This window comes from Populus trichocarpa, chromosome 2 (assembly GCF_000002775.5).
Source record: "Populus trichocarpa isolate Nisqually-1 chromosome 2, P.trichocarpa_v4.1, whole genome shotgun sequence".
In the NCBI taxonomy this organism is placed as follows: domain Eukaryota; kingdom Viridiplantae; phylum Streptophyta; class Magnoliopsida; order Malpighiales; family Salicaceae; genus Populus; species Populus trichocarpa.
In genome coordinates, this window is record NC_037286.2 from 4,183,619 (window position 1) to 4,200,691 (window position 17,073).

A 17,073-nucleotide genomic window follows, 5' to 3' on the forward strand; every position below is an offset into this window, starting at 1 on the left:
CAGCTATTTTATACCCTATTTTGTCTATAAAATATCTGTTATAAGTGAAAATATATTTAATAATTTCTCAGGACAAAGAAATCTTAATTACCCATGTGCGAGCAAGTGAAAAGCCGCAAACCCTAAATCCCAGGCCCGTGATTCTTTTCAATTAAGGTAAATAGCTATAATCAACTGAGGCTCAAGGCCCAAATTATAATAGCATGTAGTCCAGAAAGAGTCCAGGAAACCCAGACCCAGCTAGAACCACAGTGGCGCATAGTCTGCTCTTTTCTCTGGAACCAGCCCACAACCACAAACCACAGGTCCACAAACTGGCCGGCCTGTCTGTGAAATTAAAATGGAGTTGTTTACGAAAAGATGAATATTAAAAACACAAAAACCAAAGAGTAGTAGATTGGAAATGCAGTGCACCACCACCACCTATGTGGCTCCCTTACCCGGCTGTCCCATGCCAACTTCTCTTCACTCCCATCTTCATCGTTCCCATCTCAGAATCGTAAAATCCACCTGCTTGTACTCTTCACAGCACCAAACACACTCCAAAAACATATGCTCCCTCGCTCTTCACCCTACAAGCAATTGTAAAAGAAACGGCAAAGAGCAAAAAAATTCCCAAACTAACAATAATAAAGGCTACCCGGACCCAGATCAGAACCTTTCAGTTTTTGACCGATTTCAATGTTCTTTAGACACTAACACCAACGCTAACCAAAACCCAGAAACCGAAAACCAAGAAATTGAAGAAACAGGAGACACCGAAACTGGTAATCAGAGAGGGCCTTTATCAAACATGTGGTGGACGGATTTGAGAGCTGCATTAGGCCAAAGAATTAACGTTGAAGGCATTGTTTCTTCGGCTTCCGTGTTTGTTAAGGACCGGCATTTGGCTCTGCCTCATGTTGTAGTGCCTGACATAAGGTACATCGACTGGGGAGGGTTGCAAGCGAGAGGCTTTAAAGGTGTGGTGTTTGATAAGGATAACACTATTACTGTGCCTTACTCTTTGACGCTTTGGGGTCCTCTTAGTCCGTCCATTGAGAGGTGTAAATCTGTTTTCGGGAATGATATTGCCGTGTTCAGTAACTCTGCTGGTAATTTTGGCAAGACCCTTTTGCAATTGTGATTTTAATTCCGGTATTAAGTTACTAACCTGTTTGTGCGCTGTTGGTGTAATGAGTTAGGTCTCTTTGAGTATGATCATGATGGCTCAAAAGCCAGGGCACTTGAGAAGGCAATTGGAATTAAAGTAATAAGGCACAGTAAGATTCGTCTCTGCCAGTTTGAGCTTTAATTTTATAGGATTTTTTTTTATGGTTATCCAATGTGGAAGCTGACATTTTTTTGTGCATAATTTGCTTATTTCATATGCTGTACTTATTTCTTAATTAATATGCTGTCCGCAGTACCATTTGCAAATTTTAATAATTTTACGTATCACACTATAGGGGTAAAGAAACCTGCTGGAACATCTGAAGAAATTGAAAAGCACTTTGGCTGTAAATCCTCACAACTTATAATGGTATGTGCACACTAACTGAGCTTCTTTGAGTTGTTGGCCTGGTTTCTTTGTGTTTATTGTATGTGAATAGCGTGCTTGTGTTTCTCTCAGGTGGGTGATCGGCCTTTCACAGATATTGTTTATGGAAATCGAAATGGCTTTTTGACAGTATTAACGAAGCCACTGAGTCTTGCAGAGGAACCATTCATTGTTAGGCAGGTTAGTCATCCTCTCTTTGAGATGCTAAATTTGAGTTTATGGCATCCTTGTAAAATAAGAAAAGAGTGTGTAGATGTATTTTGAATAGATGTACGCTATTTTCTTCTTCATGGCTGAAAGGGTCCTGCTAGAGGTTTTGATGTGAAAGTAAGGGCTGAAGTGTTGCAAATAAGATGCCACTAACACCTTTTTTGGGTATATATTGGAGCATATCCTAACCTCCCAATAATAACCTTTTGTTTCCAAGATTTTTATCTGGTATGCAGTTGACGTTATCAATATTTATCATCTTGAAGGAGTTTTTTCTCCCTCAGAAATTTTCATCATTATTTCTGTTGTATCCCTCAAAAATTGTACCTAGGTTTCTGCTAATACAAGTGGGTCTAACTCCCTGATCTTGCTCGCGTGATACCGCCTGTGTTTTTTGCTTTCTCATCTTTGCTAAGAAGTTTGTGTCATTTAGGAGAGAAAGAATGTAGAAACAATTATAGCATCATAACACACTGATATAATAACATGTTTTGAGATTTTTCCATAAGATGCCATGGAATATAAAGTGAACGTATGGATGTTGACATGATAGCTGTAGCTTCTTAAGATAGTTACTTAAGTTGCTTTACCATACTAAGTAACTGTACATTTACACATACTCGTAGAACTACTTGAAAGATTAGACAAATCTGCTTGACTTATCCTCTGTATTTTCTGTTTTTGCTTCCTTTTTTTAGCTGAGGATTGCTTCTACTGTCTCGTAGCATGTGGCCCTGTTCACTTGTATCCATCTTTCTTATTTCTATAATCTGACTCTTCATTCTCAAAAAAAAAAAAGGAAAAAGAAAGATAGACAATCTTGTTGGAACTAAAATGGCAGTTGTCAATGGATCTGCAAGTTCTCTTTGCTAATACTTTTTGTTCTGCATTGTTGTAATCTCAGAGAATAAGAGGATAAATGTGTAGCTTGTTCTTGCTTCCACTGAATACTTGATTGATTGGATGAAATAAAATGTTTACAGGTGCGGAAACTAGAAACCTCTCTTATGGGCTATTGGTTTAAACGAGGATTGAAGCCAATCAGTCATAATCTATTGCCAGATGCCATGCAATGCGTCAAAGATCCACCACCTCAGTAGGAAAACTTTGGTCAGGTGCAACATCATACTTGTAACTACCAACAATTTTCTTGGCTAGGTCATTTCTTACATGTGGGAATCAAATTTTGTTTATTTAATTGATTAATTACTGTCCAATGTGAGTTTTTATGTCAATCACAATCTGAATGAGAATTTTCCAAAAGAAAGACTGGGAATGAAAAGCCAATTATTTTTTTTTTTTACTTATAAAGGCCTCATTAGATTGGCAAATTTCATCTTAGATTGATCATATATCACAATCAAGCAATTTACAGGGCATAGTTTTTTCTATTATAGGAGAGCCACTTATCTGGAGATGATTAATGTCTTCGGGTATTTACAATTGGTTGCTACATATGCCAGACATCATCAATTCTTCCTTGCATTGTGAACCTATTTACATTCCTTATTCGAGTTAGAGGACATGTTCAACATGTAATTGCATCCATACATGTGTGTGTGTTGGGGGGGATGTATGGAGACAGAGTTCCTGCAGAATGAAGAGATGATTTGTGTAGTTTGTGATAGACTGTTAGGGGGGGGGGTATATGCTGAGAGTAAGATAAGGTGATGCTGTCATACATGAGAAATGATGACATCATAAAATATTCGTGCAGTTCTTGTTATGTTTTGGAAATACATGTTCTAGGATCTAACCTTTCAGATTACATTAGCTATGAGGTACTAAAATACTAATCTATATTCAGTCAAGCCGGGATGTATCTTTTACAAGTAATGAGATTTGGACTGATGTGAGGAATGGATTTTTTCTGAGCATTCCATGATATCTGGAGTGGTGTAAGGAGTAAACATCTTCGAGAACTGAACCATACAATGACGCTGTTCTTCTTTCTCCTTGTTTTGGTTATTTATTTGTTATTTTATAGTCCCTTCGATCTAAGATTTGCCGCACCGACTTTTGTATTCTAGCTGATGTGTATCAGCACACACCAACACAAGAATCCATTATACATTCTAAATGGCCTCACAAGGTCTAATACCAAAAATCTATTTCATGCTCTAAATGGGCCTATTAAATTGACTGATTGTGCAAGCTAAACTTGAGGATGTTTTGAAGTATCAAGAGAAGATTTTAATACATTTAATTCATGTGTAAGAATGATCCAATTTACCTGGTCATGAAGTTTCGATAATAAAACTGCTTCCTTTAAATATTATGATTTGTTATTTTATTTTATTTTCCTTGTCAGGTGAGGAGAAAACACTACAAATGAAACAAATGAATCCAAGTTGATTTAGAAAACAAATGAGGCGGCAAAGAGAAGCATTAAAAGGAGCATCCTTTTCCTTCCAAGAGAAGGATAAATACAAGGCTAAGATCAGAATCTTATTTTAACTTGGAAACCAAAGGGCGACAACTTCTCTTTTAGTTCTTAGGATTATTGGGCTGTTTATTTGCTATAAATAAGTTTTGTATTAGACCTTTAATGTTTTCTTTCCTATAATGTTTTCTTTTCTTCTTCTTTTCTCATGATAGAATAAGACTTAGACTTATAGGCTTTATTTTTATTTTGTTAGCTACAACCCAAGGTTTATTTGGGGTTAATTAATATTTTATTTTCAGTTAAAATCTAAGGCTTGTTTGGATTAGGGTTTGAGTTTATTAGTAAAGGTTTTGAGTTAGTTTTTGTAAGTGAGTCAATTCAGCCTACAAGAATAGATCCATAAGAGTTAATTTTTTAGAAGTATTTAAACACATTTAAAGCTTAAATTTCAACATATTTGATGAATAATAAATTCTGAACCTTATAGTTTAATGTATGAGAAAGATTATTGTATTCTTTGCTTTTTGAACAAAATAAATCTAATTTATCATAGTTTAATTGTCTTTGTAATATCATTTAATTTCATTCCAATAATGATAATGACTTGGAATAAGTTTTTATTTTATTATATTTCTATTAGATCTCTTTTAAACTTTTCAAAATGAGATCTTAAGGTTCGCTGCATCAGTAGCATTTTAGGATGAAAACTCTGAAAAGCAAATTCAGTCGAGATGGATCTAGTGATTTTACGCACTAATAGCGATACCGAGGTATTAATACAGTAACCAATATTATATTATTAGTAGTAAATCTAGGTAGGGTGGGTTTGGCATTTCCGGAGTTGGGTTACAAATTGAAATTGTTTAGACTACTTCCATCTTGAAGTATGCTGTGTTGGTAGCCTTTAGAATATGTCGAGCTTGAAATGCTTGCTTATGCATGAAGTCATTACTGTGCAAAGCTATATCACAAGCTGGGAGAAAAGGTTCGATCCAGGCCTGCTAAGAATGCTTGAGTACATTCTCAGGCATCCACAGAGATCTTGTATATGATTGTAGATGTGAGATCCAAACAAGATTAGCCCTTATAATGCTGTGGAACATGAATTTTGGATGAATCAGTAGATGTAGAAAGTGAAACCAAGTTTGTAGGACATGATTCTTGATAAATTAAACATTTGTGTACAAAGTATAAAAATCCCGATGTTTGTTCTACTCTAAGATGACTTGAGAGAAACTTTGATGGGCATTCCATGGGAAGGGAATGGGAGAGGGTCCATGGTGATTTGTTCACCAGGGCAGAGTAAGGACCAATTGTAACGCGTTACAACATAGTGGATGAAGATGAGGATATTCAACTTTGCCAGTTGGTTTCCTGCACAAAGTCTTGGTCCTCCACCGAAGGGAAGGTAAGCATATGGTGGAATTGGCTCCTCAAATCTTCTTGGATTAAAAGTCAGAGGATCCTTGAAATATTCTTCATTGTAGTGGGTGCCATATGTTGTCCACAGAACCTGCAGAAGACAAGATGAAGTCAGATCTGTGATGAATCATTGTTCAGATATTTCAAGGCTAATTTTTTGTGACATGCATTTTTCTGTTGCTGCGTGTTTTCTCCAATATCTAGAATGCTTGTATATCAAGCCGACCCGTGGAACTGTCTTTAAACCGTGATATAAGCATGGAAGATTGGGGCCATGATTTCTATTGTCTTTGAGCTTGTTTTATGTGGCGATATCAAGGAAAGGACTCGGAATCGATATGTACCTTCCACCCTTTGGGAATCGTGAATCCTTCATATTCAATGTCAGCAATAGCTTTTCTGAAGGAGCCAAAGATAGGAGGAAAAAGCCGCATGCTTTCACGTGCAACTTGCCATGTATATTTCATTTTCTTCGTGTCTTCCATTGTTAGATTTTCTCCAGATCTCCTCTTGTTCATTATGTCATCATGTTCTGCCAAGAGTAATAATATATACTGATTTAGTAGAATCATGGGAAGAAAGTGCTTCTTATGCTGGTTCACTAAATTCATATTCGAGTTTGAAACTGCACTTATATTTTCTTATGAATTGTCATGGTATACCCCTCTGATTTTAGAAATCTTTCCCATGTAAACTTAAAATAGTGAAGAAAAGAGTACCTTGAAGGAGGAGAGAATGGCAGTCTGGATGCTCAGCTAACATTTTGAAGGTCATGGCAATGGCAAAAGATGTTGTGTCATGAGCTGCAAACACTAGCAAAACCACATTATCAACAACCTCCTCTTCACTGATCTCCCCTCGAATCATCCCGCTTACCAATTGGGAAAATAACATTCCTTCATCCCCCCCTAAACCACTTTCCATCTTCTTCCTTTTCTCCCTTACTACTTTAATCAACATTTCTTTTATCTCCCGCCTTGCTTTCTTGGCTCTTGAAAACTTGGAACCAGGAAATGAAATAGGTGGTGCAAAAACTCCTTCCAAAACTCTCTCAAAAGTATTCAGGGTTCCAGGCTCAAAATTGAGCCCTAGCAAGCACTCCAAAACTATAGTAAACGTCAAGGCTTTGGTCGAATGGTAAAGACTGATCTCTTCTCTTACATTCCAATTTTTATCTAGGTACAATTGAACTGAGTCGCAAATTTTTGGCACTAAAATCTCAAGCCCTGCAGGGCCAAGGCTGGTGGCGATTATTCCACGAAGGCATCGGTGCTTCTCCCCTTGCTTTTCCATGATGGAATTTATGCCCATGAGCTGAACTGATGCAGTAGGCCATGAGCTAACTACCAACTTGAATTCGTTGGACAAGAAAAACCGGTTAGCTTCAGCACCATTAACGATGATTGTTGGAGAACCCATTAGCCTCGTTTTGAATATCTTTCCATATTTTGTGATCCGTGGTTGAACAAACTCTTCGAACAATTGGTTGTCACGTTGTGATCTGTAGAACTCTATTGTTTCACCGATCCAAGGAAGTCCCATTTCCCCTGGTGGTAGTTTTCCATCACTCTTGCCGCAGCCTTTTCTGTGTTTCAAAAAAATGGCGAGGAGCATTGCTGTTGAGCAAAACAAAGCCCAGAAAAGCAAAGAGCATATTTGTATGGTCATTTCTTAGAAGGTGTGAGGAGTTTTAGTCTCAGAACTCAAAATTTATAGCTTATGTTTCATCACCAGGTGAACGAGTGTTGATATGCATGTGCATGAATGAGAGACATTAGTAAGTCAAAGTTCGTTAAGCATCTAAGAAAGTCAACCGATCACAGCCATAACCGACCCTCCATATTTTTTACTCTCCTTTTCCCACCATTATTTTTGACTTTTTGAGAGAAGAATTGCATAACTTATTAACGAGGGCACCGAAACAGTGATCATGTTCTTGCATGTGCTAATAATCTGTTTTTTGCTCTTGAAGAATGACAACGTCCAACCATAATGTCTCTGATATTTTTTCCCCAGAGATTTCAGAATCTCCTGTTGCCTTGCCGTCAATGAGTATTTAATCATCAGAGTATCCCTAAAGATCTGGCAAGTCCAATAAATAATATAATCGAGATTAATTTCTTTGTTAGGAAGTCTGGAAAAGAGGGGGTGGAATCTGATCCTCTCTCCCATGATGATGCTAGCTGGTTAGGAGGGAGTTTCAACCTTGGAACTGAGCCATTCTAATGGTGTGAAAAATATGGATATGCTGCACTGGCTGGATCTTGTGATTTGCCATTAATTACTAAGGGACGGAGCAGAACTTATGGATCTATCTTCTGTGTTGTGTTTTTTATATAAAAGACATGAGGCTTTTTTGTTTTTTTAACATAGGAGTCCGGGTCAGTTTGCATGTATTTCGACTAATTTCATGGGTCCTGAAGTTAACGACCATGTAAATCTTCAGTAGCCCTGAGATTTGTAGAACTCGAACTAGTGACCTCTAGGAAGCAAACCTAGAAGCTGACTAGTTAAGCTACACCCTTTAGGATTAAAGACACGAGACTCTTGCTCGGCTACGATGTTGACTCATGAATCCATATGATTCTTCATGCTTACGAAGTAATTTTTGACAAGTAACATATTTTTTTCCAGAATTTCTTAAATCTAGCTAATTCATAGTTAGGTGCTTGTTTTCTGTTTAGGAGTGTAGTTGTGATTGCTTTTTAAAGTGTTTTTCATGCTGAAATGCATTAAAATAATATTTTTTATTTTTTAAAAATCATTTTTAAGATCAGCGTATCAAAACAATTCAAAACACACAAAAAAATTAATTTTTAGCAAAACAGAATTAAATTTTTTGAGAACGCGGTGCAAACGGTGTCAATAATCCAGAATAAAAATGAAAAAATTAGGAACGAAAAATACAAAAATTCAAAATGACGTTTCATTTTCAATATCGTGTTTGGAATGATAGCTAGAAATCAAAATGAAATGTAATTTTTTAATCTGAAACTAGAAAATAACTTTATCAATGACGTTAATGGTAATAAAGTCTATAGTAAATAGTAGTGATTGTAAAAATATTACAACCAATATGATAATAACAATAGTAGGGTTTGTATATAAAATTATTTAAATAAATAAATTACGTGAATGTTAAGGATGAAAGTGTGGAAATAGTTATTTTTTTAAAGTGTTTTTTTTATTAAAAATATATTAAAATAATATTTTTTAAAATTTATTTTTCAAAATAATATTTTACTCAAATTTGTAGCGCTTCAAAATGATTATGGTTTGTTTTCCATCAGCGCAGGCAAACTCAACCGATCCCTCTTATGCGAACTCATATAGATAGACATAGAATTTACTGGAATAAAATTTTCCATGTCTTTTTTCTTAGTGCTCAATGATTTACATTATGAAACAGAAAAAAAAAATAGAATTCCTTCATTGTTGTGTTTTTGCTGATTTTTTTGTAATTAAAATAGCATAGTTTGCTAAAAAATTTTAAAAAATAAAAACAAATTAGAAAAATATTTGAAAAATAACACAGTTTGAATATAACCGCTATTTAAAATAGTGGTCACATCTCATAATATATTTTTTGAAACAACTATTTATTTGAAACAGCAGTTATTTAGTGATTTTTTTTTCATAATATCTTATTTTTGCAAAGTAATTAACTTAAACAAAAGTCAACCAAATATTTTATAAAAATTCAATAGCCAAAAGATGGAATTGAAGATCCAATAGTCAAGAAACAAAGAGAAAATAAGGTCACCAAGGACACATTGTAACTCTGTTTTCGTTACATATACCGTTAGAAAGATCTCGACAAGATAATTCTAACTACACATTAAAAGAACACCAAAGAAGGTCATAATTAATCCTGAAAAAAACCCTTAACAAATTACGATAATGTTTGGTGATCTTTCAAAATATTGTTAGAATCATCTTGTTAAAGTCTTTCTAAAGATACTTAGTGTGTCGAAAATAAAGCTCTGGTATGTTCTCGGTGAACCTTTCTTTTTGGCTATTGAATCTTAAATTCTATATTTTAGTTTTTTTAGCCATTAGATTTTTATTAAATTTTTACTTTACTTTTTATATATGTTAATTGAATTGAGAGGATCATGGTTTTTGGAATAATATTTATTTTCAATAACGATTATGTTTAATTGCGATTATGAATAGTGGTTATGTTCAAACTATTTTATTTTCCTAATACTTTTCTGATATATGTTACTTTTCCAAAACTTTTATGAAATTATGTTAAAATTTTAAAATATCTTGTTTTTACTAATTGAAGAAATCTTTTGTTGCTTTCAAAGCATAATTGTTAAATCCTGTTCAACTTTTGATGGTTAATCTCAAACTCAATGACTCGAAACCTACCTAAGCTAGGTTGGCTTTGTAAAGGTTATTTATCTAATTAAAATTTACATCTGGTTAACCTCAATGACCTATCAAAACCCAATTAAATAAAAAAAGAAAAAGAAAAAGAAATGCAAGAACATGGCTTGTGAGTTAATCCAATCCAGTTATACATGACGGGAGTCCGATTTAACAACTATCTTTAAGAGCCCAAATTTGACAACTCGTGACATCATGATTTTTTTTAATACGGTCAATTAAATTTTTGATATTTATTTTTAGTTAAAAATATATTAAAATCTCATTTTAATTTTCTTAACATTAACATATTAAATCTATAAAAAAAATATTTTAAAAAATATTAATTTAATATTTTTTTAGATAAAAACAATTTGAAAAATACTTTAAAAATAGTTTTAAACCACAAAAATAATAAACACCCAATAAATCCTAAACACTTTTTTTTTAAAGATTTAAGACCAAACCTATTAGAAAATAAAAAGTTGAATTAGCGAGGGTTTGATATAATAGTATAAAACACTTTTTAAAAGTTTTTTCAATTAAAAATATATTATTTTTTTCAATTTTTTATACTAACATATCAAAATCATTAATAAACACAAAAAAAAAATTTAATATTTTTAAAGTAAAATATACTTTTAATATATATATATATATATATATATATATATATATATATATATATAATAAAAACAAAAGCTACCATGTAGCATGTGGGCCACTTTAAAAATGGTCCCCAAAAATGGACTTAATTCGGAAGAAATAATGTGTCAGGACTCAGGACCTCGGTGTGATTGATATTCAAGACACAAGAAAGGGCTACCAGCTAAAGATAATGAGGTAGCTGGCCTTTCACATTTACCGGCGTTCATGTGGGACTTGACATTCCTCTCCCAGACAGATCAGAAATTCAGAATGTCCTACAGAAATGGCCAAGCCGTCTTTCACACTCCTAATAAATTTTACTTCAATAGGTCACATCCATTTAACTTGAGGCAGAAAATAGTAATATAACTTTTCAATTTAAATATTTAAAATTTAAAATATAGAGTAAAAGAATACACAGATCTCTCTCTATCCCTGCATATGTTAAGAAGAAGAGGTGGTCAAAGGCAGCAACACTGGTGTCATTTTACGGCTCCGTTGCCTTGGATGACGCATGAAGCTGTCATTATTTACTCATCACCTGACATTTTTGTTCTGCGTCAACTACTTCTCTGCCACAACCATTAAGGTTACAACCTGTAATTTCAAAATCATGGGTCCCTTCTCCCTCTGTATGCCAAGTGTCATGATCTTTCATGGTCATCCGATCCTGTTCCTGCATGATGCGTTTGTCTGCTTTACAATTCAAGCTGAACGTGTACAAATATAGTGCAACAGCCTGTGCTGTCAAAGAGAAACCATTGTGTATTTTCTTTTCATTACAAAATCTACCATCTTACTCACTAGTACAAGATCTAAATACTCCAACAAGAGCTTGATCTTGTTTTCAATGGTCTGGTGTAAGACACCATTAATTTATTTGAAATGGGGATATGAGATATAATCAAATAGTGGAGGTTGTGGGCTAGCAGGGCTCAAATCTTTATGGTGTATTGGACCAAACAAAATTGGGGCAGGATATCATAGTTCTTGGGCTCAATATTTGATAGCTTGTCCGATGAGAGAATGAATAGGAAGGCACCCCCCCCCTGTGTCTCTTCTCTTCCAGATTTAATAAATTAGAGGAAAAAAACTTAATGTGCCGCTCGGGAAATGAATCATTTCTAGTGGTTTAAGTCGGGACCAGCTGAACGGAGTCTCTGAAAAAAAAAAAACGTAGTCCTGAATTCAAACAGCTTAAAGTCTAAGAGATAATGAAACACGGTGAGGGTTCAATCCCATGGCATGGAGCAAGTTGAGACATGGGTTTTGATCAGTTTTATTGAGGTTGGAATTGAATGTCACATTGATCACTCGGGGATGTTGCAGCACAAGATGGCCTTACAGGAAAATCATGTCTATGTGCTTTTGAGCCTACTTCTATAGTTTAATCTCAGCTTGTCAAATGAAGTCAACTTGATCCTACAGTATCACCGTATGAACTTGTTCTATAATCTTGTCATATTGGTGGTGAATTTTTTTTCTAATGAATTTTGTGAAGATCATGTTATAAAAAGACTCCTAACAATGCCTAGATCACCACAATAAAATGACATGGTGAAGAAAAAAAATAAAATTATCTTCAATATGACGAGAAACATACTTAAAACCAAGAAAATGCCAAATGAATTTTGGGTTGAAGTTATAAATTATGTTATTTACTTGTTAAATAGGTTTTCCATGAAAAGCTTAAATGACATGACTCTATTATAAAAAGCATGCATGGAATGGAAGAAAGTCAAGTGTTACTCATTTGAAAATAATTAGAAGCATTGACTATATGCATGCAGATGATCAAGTAAGGACCAAGCTAGATGACAAGAGCAAAAATTGATCTTTGTGAGCTATAATCAAAAGTCGAAATAATACAAGTTTTACAACCCTAATAAATAAAAAATGGTGATTAATAGAAATGTCGAATTTGATGAAGAAAGAGCATGAAATTAGAAGGTAGACGATGTTGAGAAGTATGAATTTCTACCAGTTTTTGATGAAGAGATATAAAAATCATCAATAACTTGTTACACCTCCACAATCATCAATGAACTCAACTTCACCTTTATCCTCTTCTTCTTCTAGTAGAAGTTCCAGTAGTGGCAGCTCACTTAGTTAATATAGAAAGATGAAGAGTCTTGATGACTTGTATAAGATAATTAATCCAATTGATGATGATCTATCACTATATTGTCATCTTGCTACATGTAAATCTTTAGTGTTTGTAAAAGAAATAAATGATGAAAAATAGAGAATTGCTATAAATAAAGAGATTGCATCAACTGAGAAGAATGACACATGAAAATTTGTTCCTAGACCAAAAAGAAAGAAGACAATAGGCTAAGAAGAAGCAACCTATAGTCACATTATTAACTTGAGAAGATGAATATGTATCTACTACAACAAGTGTTTGTCATTCCATATGGCTAAGAAAATTATTGAAAGAGTTATGAATGCCACATGAGAAGCCTACAAAAATTTATATAAACAACTCATTAGTCATTGCTTTAACTAAGAATCCAATATTTCATGACTGAAGTAAGCACATACATACAAAATTTAATTTCCAATAAGATTGTATTACAAACAAGAAAGTTGAAGTCAAATATATAAAAACACAAGATCAAGTTATAGATATTTTTATAAAGCCACTCAAATATGATGTTTTTGTCAAGATGAGAAATATGCTATGAGTTATAAAGAAATCAATTTTAAGAGGGGATGTTGAAAGTAAACTAAATTTTAATTTTTCTGCAAAATAGAAGAATCGGTCGATCGGTTCAGAAACAATTGACCGATAAAGACGACATAATACATTTTCTCTTTAGATTAAGATTTTTTTAATAGTTTAATTAATTTCTTATTTGCCTAGAACCTGAGGTTTATAAATAAAATTTTAATCTAAGGAATAATTAATATATGTAAAGAGAAAGAGAAAACACTTAATAAAATTGTTTTTTTTATTGAATCCTCTTCTTGTTTTTTAGTTTTACTTATTATTTTGCTGTTAATAAACTCCTGCCACACTTTTTTTTTTTTTCCAACAAGCATATATAATAATTCATTTCGTAGTAACCTTGGCAAAACCTCCATGGCAATGGTGGCAATTCACACATCAGAGTTCTTAAAACGAGAGAACAATCCATTAGCAAGAGTGAGCTTGGGCATGTGGCGGGGGTTGGATTAATTGCATTATCGCATCAGTGCAAGTCATTAATAGCACAAATTAATGCTCCGGCAACAAATCAACTAACCACATACTCCTTCACCTGCTAATATTTACTTCACTCTGTCAACTCTATATAATCCCCGCTTTCTTCACTGAAGAATGCACCTTTCAGTTATATCCCAACTTACTTCTAGTGTTCTCCAAGAATATTGAGATGGAGAAGCAGGAAAGCAAGCAGGCTTCAATGTTGATGTGGGTTTTGGCCGCTGGCTTGCTTTCTCACAACTTGGCGTTCCCTGTATTGGCCACAACCTTTGAAGATCAAAAGAACTACTACTCCCCAGATCCACATTCAAGAAGTCCCCCTTCTGGTCTCTCCCTCTCTCCCTCTCTCTCACACACACAGGCACTCGTACTTTAAACGACAGTACTGGCACCCATCTTTCATGCATGATCTATACATATAATCAAGTGCTGATTTCTGCATGCTCAGTATGAAACAACGCCATGTAGTGAAGCGACGAACTTTTTTCTTATTACAAGTACTAACTAGCTAACTTGTAAATTATGTGTTCGCGCGTATACAAGCTACTGTAGTATAATTTTTTTAACTAAATATGCAAGTGATAGTGAGAAGAAAAATATCATATCGGAGATTGCTCAAATTATTAATAGCATTAAGCTAAAGAAAGCTCCGTAAATCAACTTCTTCCACCATATATATATATATATATATATATATATCCTGCTAATGGTTCAAATTCTAATTGACAGGTTCACACAGGACCCCTTCACATGGTTCAGGAGGTAGCTCTGTTAACCCACCATCTCACTCAACGCCATCAACTCCTTCAGGTGGAGGCTACAATCCAACACCATCAGTCCCTTCAGGTGGAAATTGTGGAACCCCGCCAAGTGTACCTACTCCATCAACACCATCAAACCCTCCGCGAGGAGGTGGATACCACCCCACCCCTCCAACCACAGGAGGCAGTCCCCCAACACCAGTCATTGTAAGCCCACCAACCACCCCAAGTATTACTCCAGGCACCCCTTTCACCCCCACGCCTCCGTTCATTCCTGACCCAAATTCACCCTTCTCATGCAAGTAAGTTTCCATAAACCACTCAAAATGTAAACTAAATATGAAATTCTAAGCAATGAAATAGGTTAAATATATACTCGTTATGTAGTACCCTTATAGTAACAACTGACATGTATGTTTGTTTGTTTAATTTACAGTTACTGGAGAACTCACCCTGCACTAATATGGGGTGTTTTGGGCTGGTGGGGAACAATGGGAAACGCATTTGGTGTGACTAGGTTGCCAGGATTTGGAACGAGTATGACCTTGCAGCAAGCACTTTCAAACACACGTACTGATGGGTATGGGACACTCTACCGAGAAGGTACTGCTTCCTTGCTCAACTCCATGGTGAGCAACAGGTTCCCTTTCACAACCAGGCAAGTCAGGGAGAATTTCGTTGCTTCACTAGCCTCCAACAAGGCTGCAGGAGCACAGGGACATCTTTTCAAGCTGGCCAATGAGGGCAGACTCAAGCCCAGAGTCTGATGAGAGATTATATATCTTTTGTTCATCTTCACAGTTCAGTTTGTGGAAAAAATAATTAATTGGTATATCTTTTGTGGGTGTGTGCTATTTAATTAGGTTCATATGCGACCTATCTTATGATCAACTTGGAGGCCATATTAAGGATAGAAACTATGTTGACATTGGAATATTGCTTAAGTTGATGTTTTCTTGTTTAGTTTTCAATAAGATTCATGGTTTAATTTTTATTCCTTTTTTATTCATGCGATACTAAAAAGAGGGTCTGCATGCGCAACTCAATGTGCACGAGGAGTATACAAGAGAGCAAAAGAAACATGCTGCATGAATTGGAATTTGCAGAAAAATACAAGGTTCTCTTGTCAAAGATCCAATATACTAGATTATATTCCTTTAATAGAAATGGCAGCAGACGATGCATGCTAAGTTAACAGAGTAAATGAAAACTGAATAGACTTTATGTAAAGCAGCAAGCAGAGCAGAAATTAAGGCACAGATATGCATTACTGCATACCACAGCTGTAGGAATTAAGTACTAAACACTACTTGCTTAAGAGAAATCTGAACACGCAGGGAAGAGATTTTCAAAGGGAACCAAGATAAACATTTGTATAACCCAAGCCAAAATACATGCAATATTTTGAAGTATAGACCTGGTGACATGCTAAATCATGATAAATGTATGGAAAAACAACTAGATCAGTCACCTCCAAAGAAACCAATATGGAGCTAGGGTGTGATACATAGATCTTTAGTGATAAGATTTAACTGTGCCTGATCAGTTTAAGAAGACCAGGATAGCATTTTACGAACACAACTATCAAGAAACAGTAGGCCAGGAAAAACAGAACTTAAAGGAATAAATAATAATCGATTTTTTCTTTTCTGCTTGATAACGCAACTATGTACTTTGAACGCTGACTGTTTGGTATCACTGACAACAAGTAAAATATACAAAATCTTGGAATCTAGAACGGATTGTCAAATCTGTCCAAGGTTTCACTCCTTAATTCCTCTAGACAATCAAAATCCAAGAAAATATACAACCAGAAAATCCATTCAAACAAACAAAAAAAACGAGAGCCTAAATTATTCAAAATTATCCTGAATTTTGAGTCAAGCTGAACAAAGCTCATAAACTTTAATTTCTTTTTTTCAAATCACATTTTCTTACAATATAATTTTCATGCTTTCAAACTATGGCCTATGATTAAAATTCAAAAAAAAAAGAAGCTGTTTTTTTACTATAATAATTGGAAGTAGTCAAATAAAAAATTAAGAGATTAAGTTTGGGTCAACAGTTGTAAAGCTATATATTCTAATAAAATCTCATATTAATTACTTTTAAGTATATATGACATAAAACGACAGCTATGGCTTTTATGCATGCAGAAGATTGATGATTTGGCGTGTCTCCGATAATGACAAGAGTTGTTTCTGTAATAATAACAACTACCTAGAATCATTGTATAACAACTGCAATCAATTTCTATCGATTTCATTATCAAACCACTCGATGTATGAAAGAGTGAAGACGAAATAACGCATTAAATAAGCAGTACTGCTGTCTTTTGGTAGCTATACATTTACAAATATTGTTAATGACTTTACCAGCACAGAACAACTATTGCCATCAAAGACAATGTCCTTTAAGCCCATTAATTCAGTTGAGTCTTGTTCGAAGAAAAGTTCAACGTACAATAATACTCCAAACATACTGACGCGGGGACAGATGGCTCATGGCTCGAGTTATCATAACA

The 17,073-nt window shown here is 34.6% G+C and overlaps 3 protein-coding genes across 3 annotated transcripts; 2 read left to right on the top strand and 1 right to left on the bottom strand.

Moving 5' to 3' along the window:
- Positions 1–366: 366 nt before the first annotated feature.
- LOC7480730 (phosphatidylglycerophosphate phosphatase 1, chloroplastic/mitochondrial) lies at positions 367–4,499 on the top strand. Its single transcript, XM_002300849.4, has 6 exons — positions 367–1,094; positions 1,185–1,262; positions 1,449–1,522; positions 1,613–1,720; positions 2,734–2,865; positions 4,062–4,499. The coding sequence occupies exons 1-5, from the start codon at positions 404–406 to the stop codon at positions 2,848–2,850; spliced, it is 1,068 nt and encodes a 355-aa protein (XP_002300885.2). The 5' UTR covers positions 367–403; the 3' UTR covers positions 2,851–2,865; positions 4,062–4,499.
- A 698-nt stretch (positions 4,500–5,197) lies between these two features.
- Positions 5,198–7,449, bottom strand: LOC7468743 (taxadiene 5-alpha hydroxylase). Its single transcript, XM_002302111.3, has 3 exons — positions 6,278–7,449; positions 5,903–6,090; positions 5,198–5,649 (listed from the first exon to the last, which is right to left on the bottom strand). Exons 1-3 carry the CDS (start codon positions 7,224–7,226, stop codon positions 5,353–5,355), a joined length of 1,434 nt encoding a protein of 477 aa, XP_002302147.3. The 5' UTR covers positions 7,227–7,449; the 3' UTR covers positions 5,198–5,352.
- Positions 7,450–13,886: 6,437 nt separating this feature from the next.
- On the top strand, positions 13,887–15,543 carry LOC18096165 (protodermal factor 1). The gene is made up of 3 exons (XM_024595143.2): positions 13,887–14,114; positions 14,518–14,851; positions 14,986–15,543. Exons 1-3 carry the CDS (start codon positions 13,958–13,960, stop codon positions 15,314–15,316), a joined length of 822 nt encoding a protein of 273 aa, XP_024450911.2. The 5' UTR covers positions 13,887–13,957; the 3' UTR covers positions 15,317–15,543.
- Positions 15,544–17,073: the final 1,530 nt, after the last annotated feature.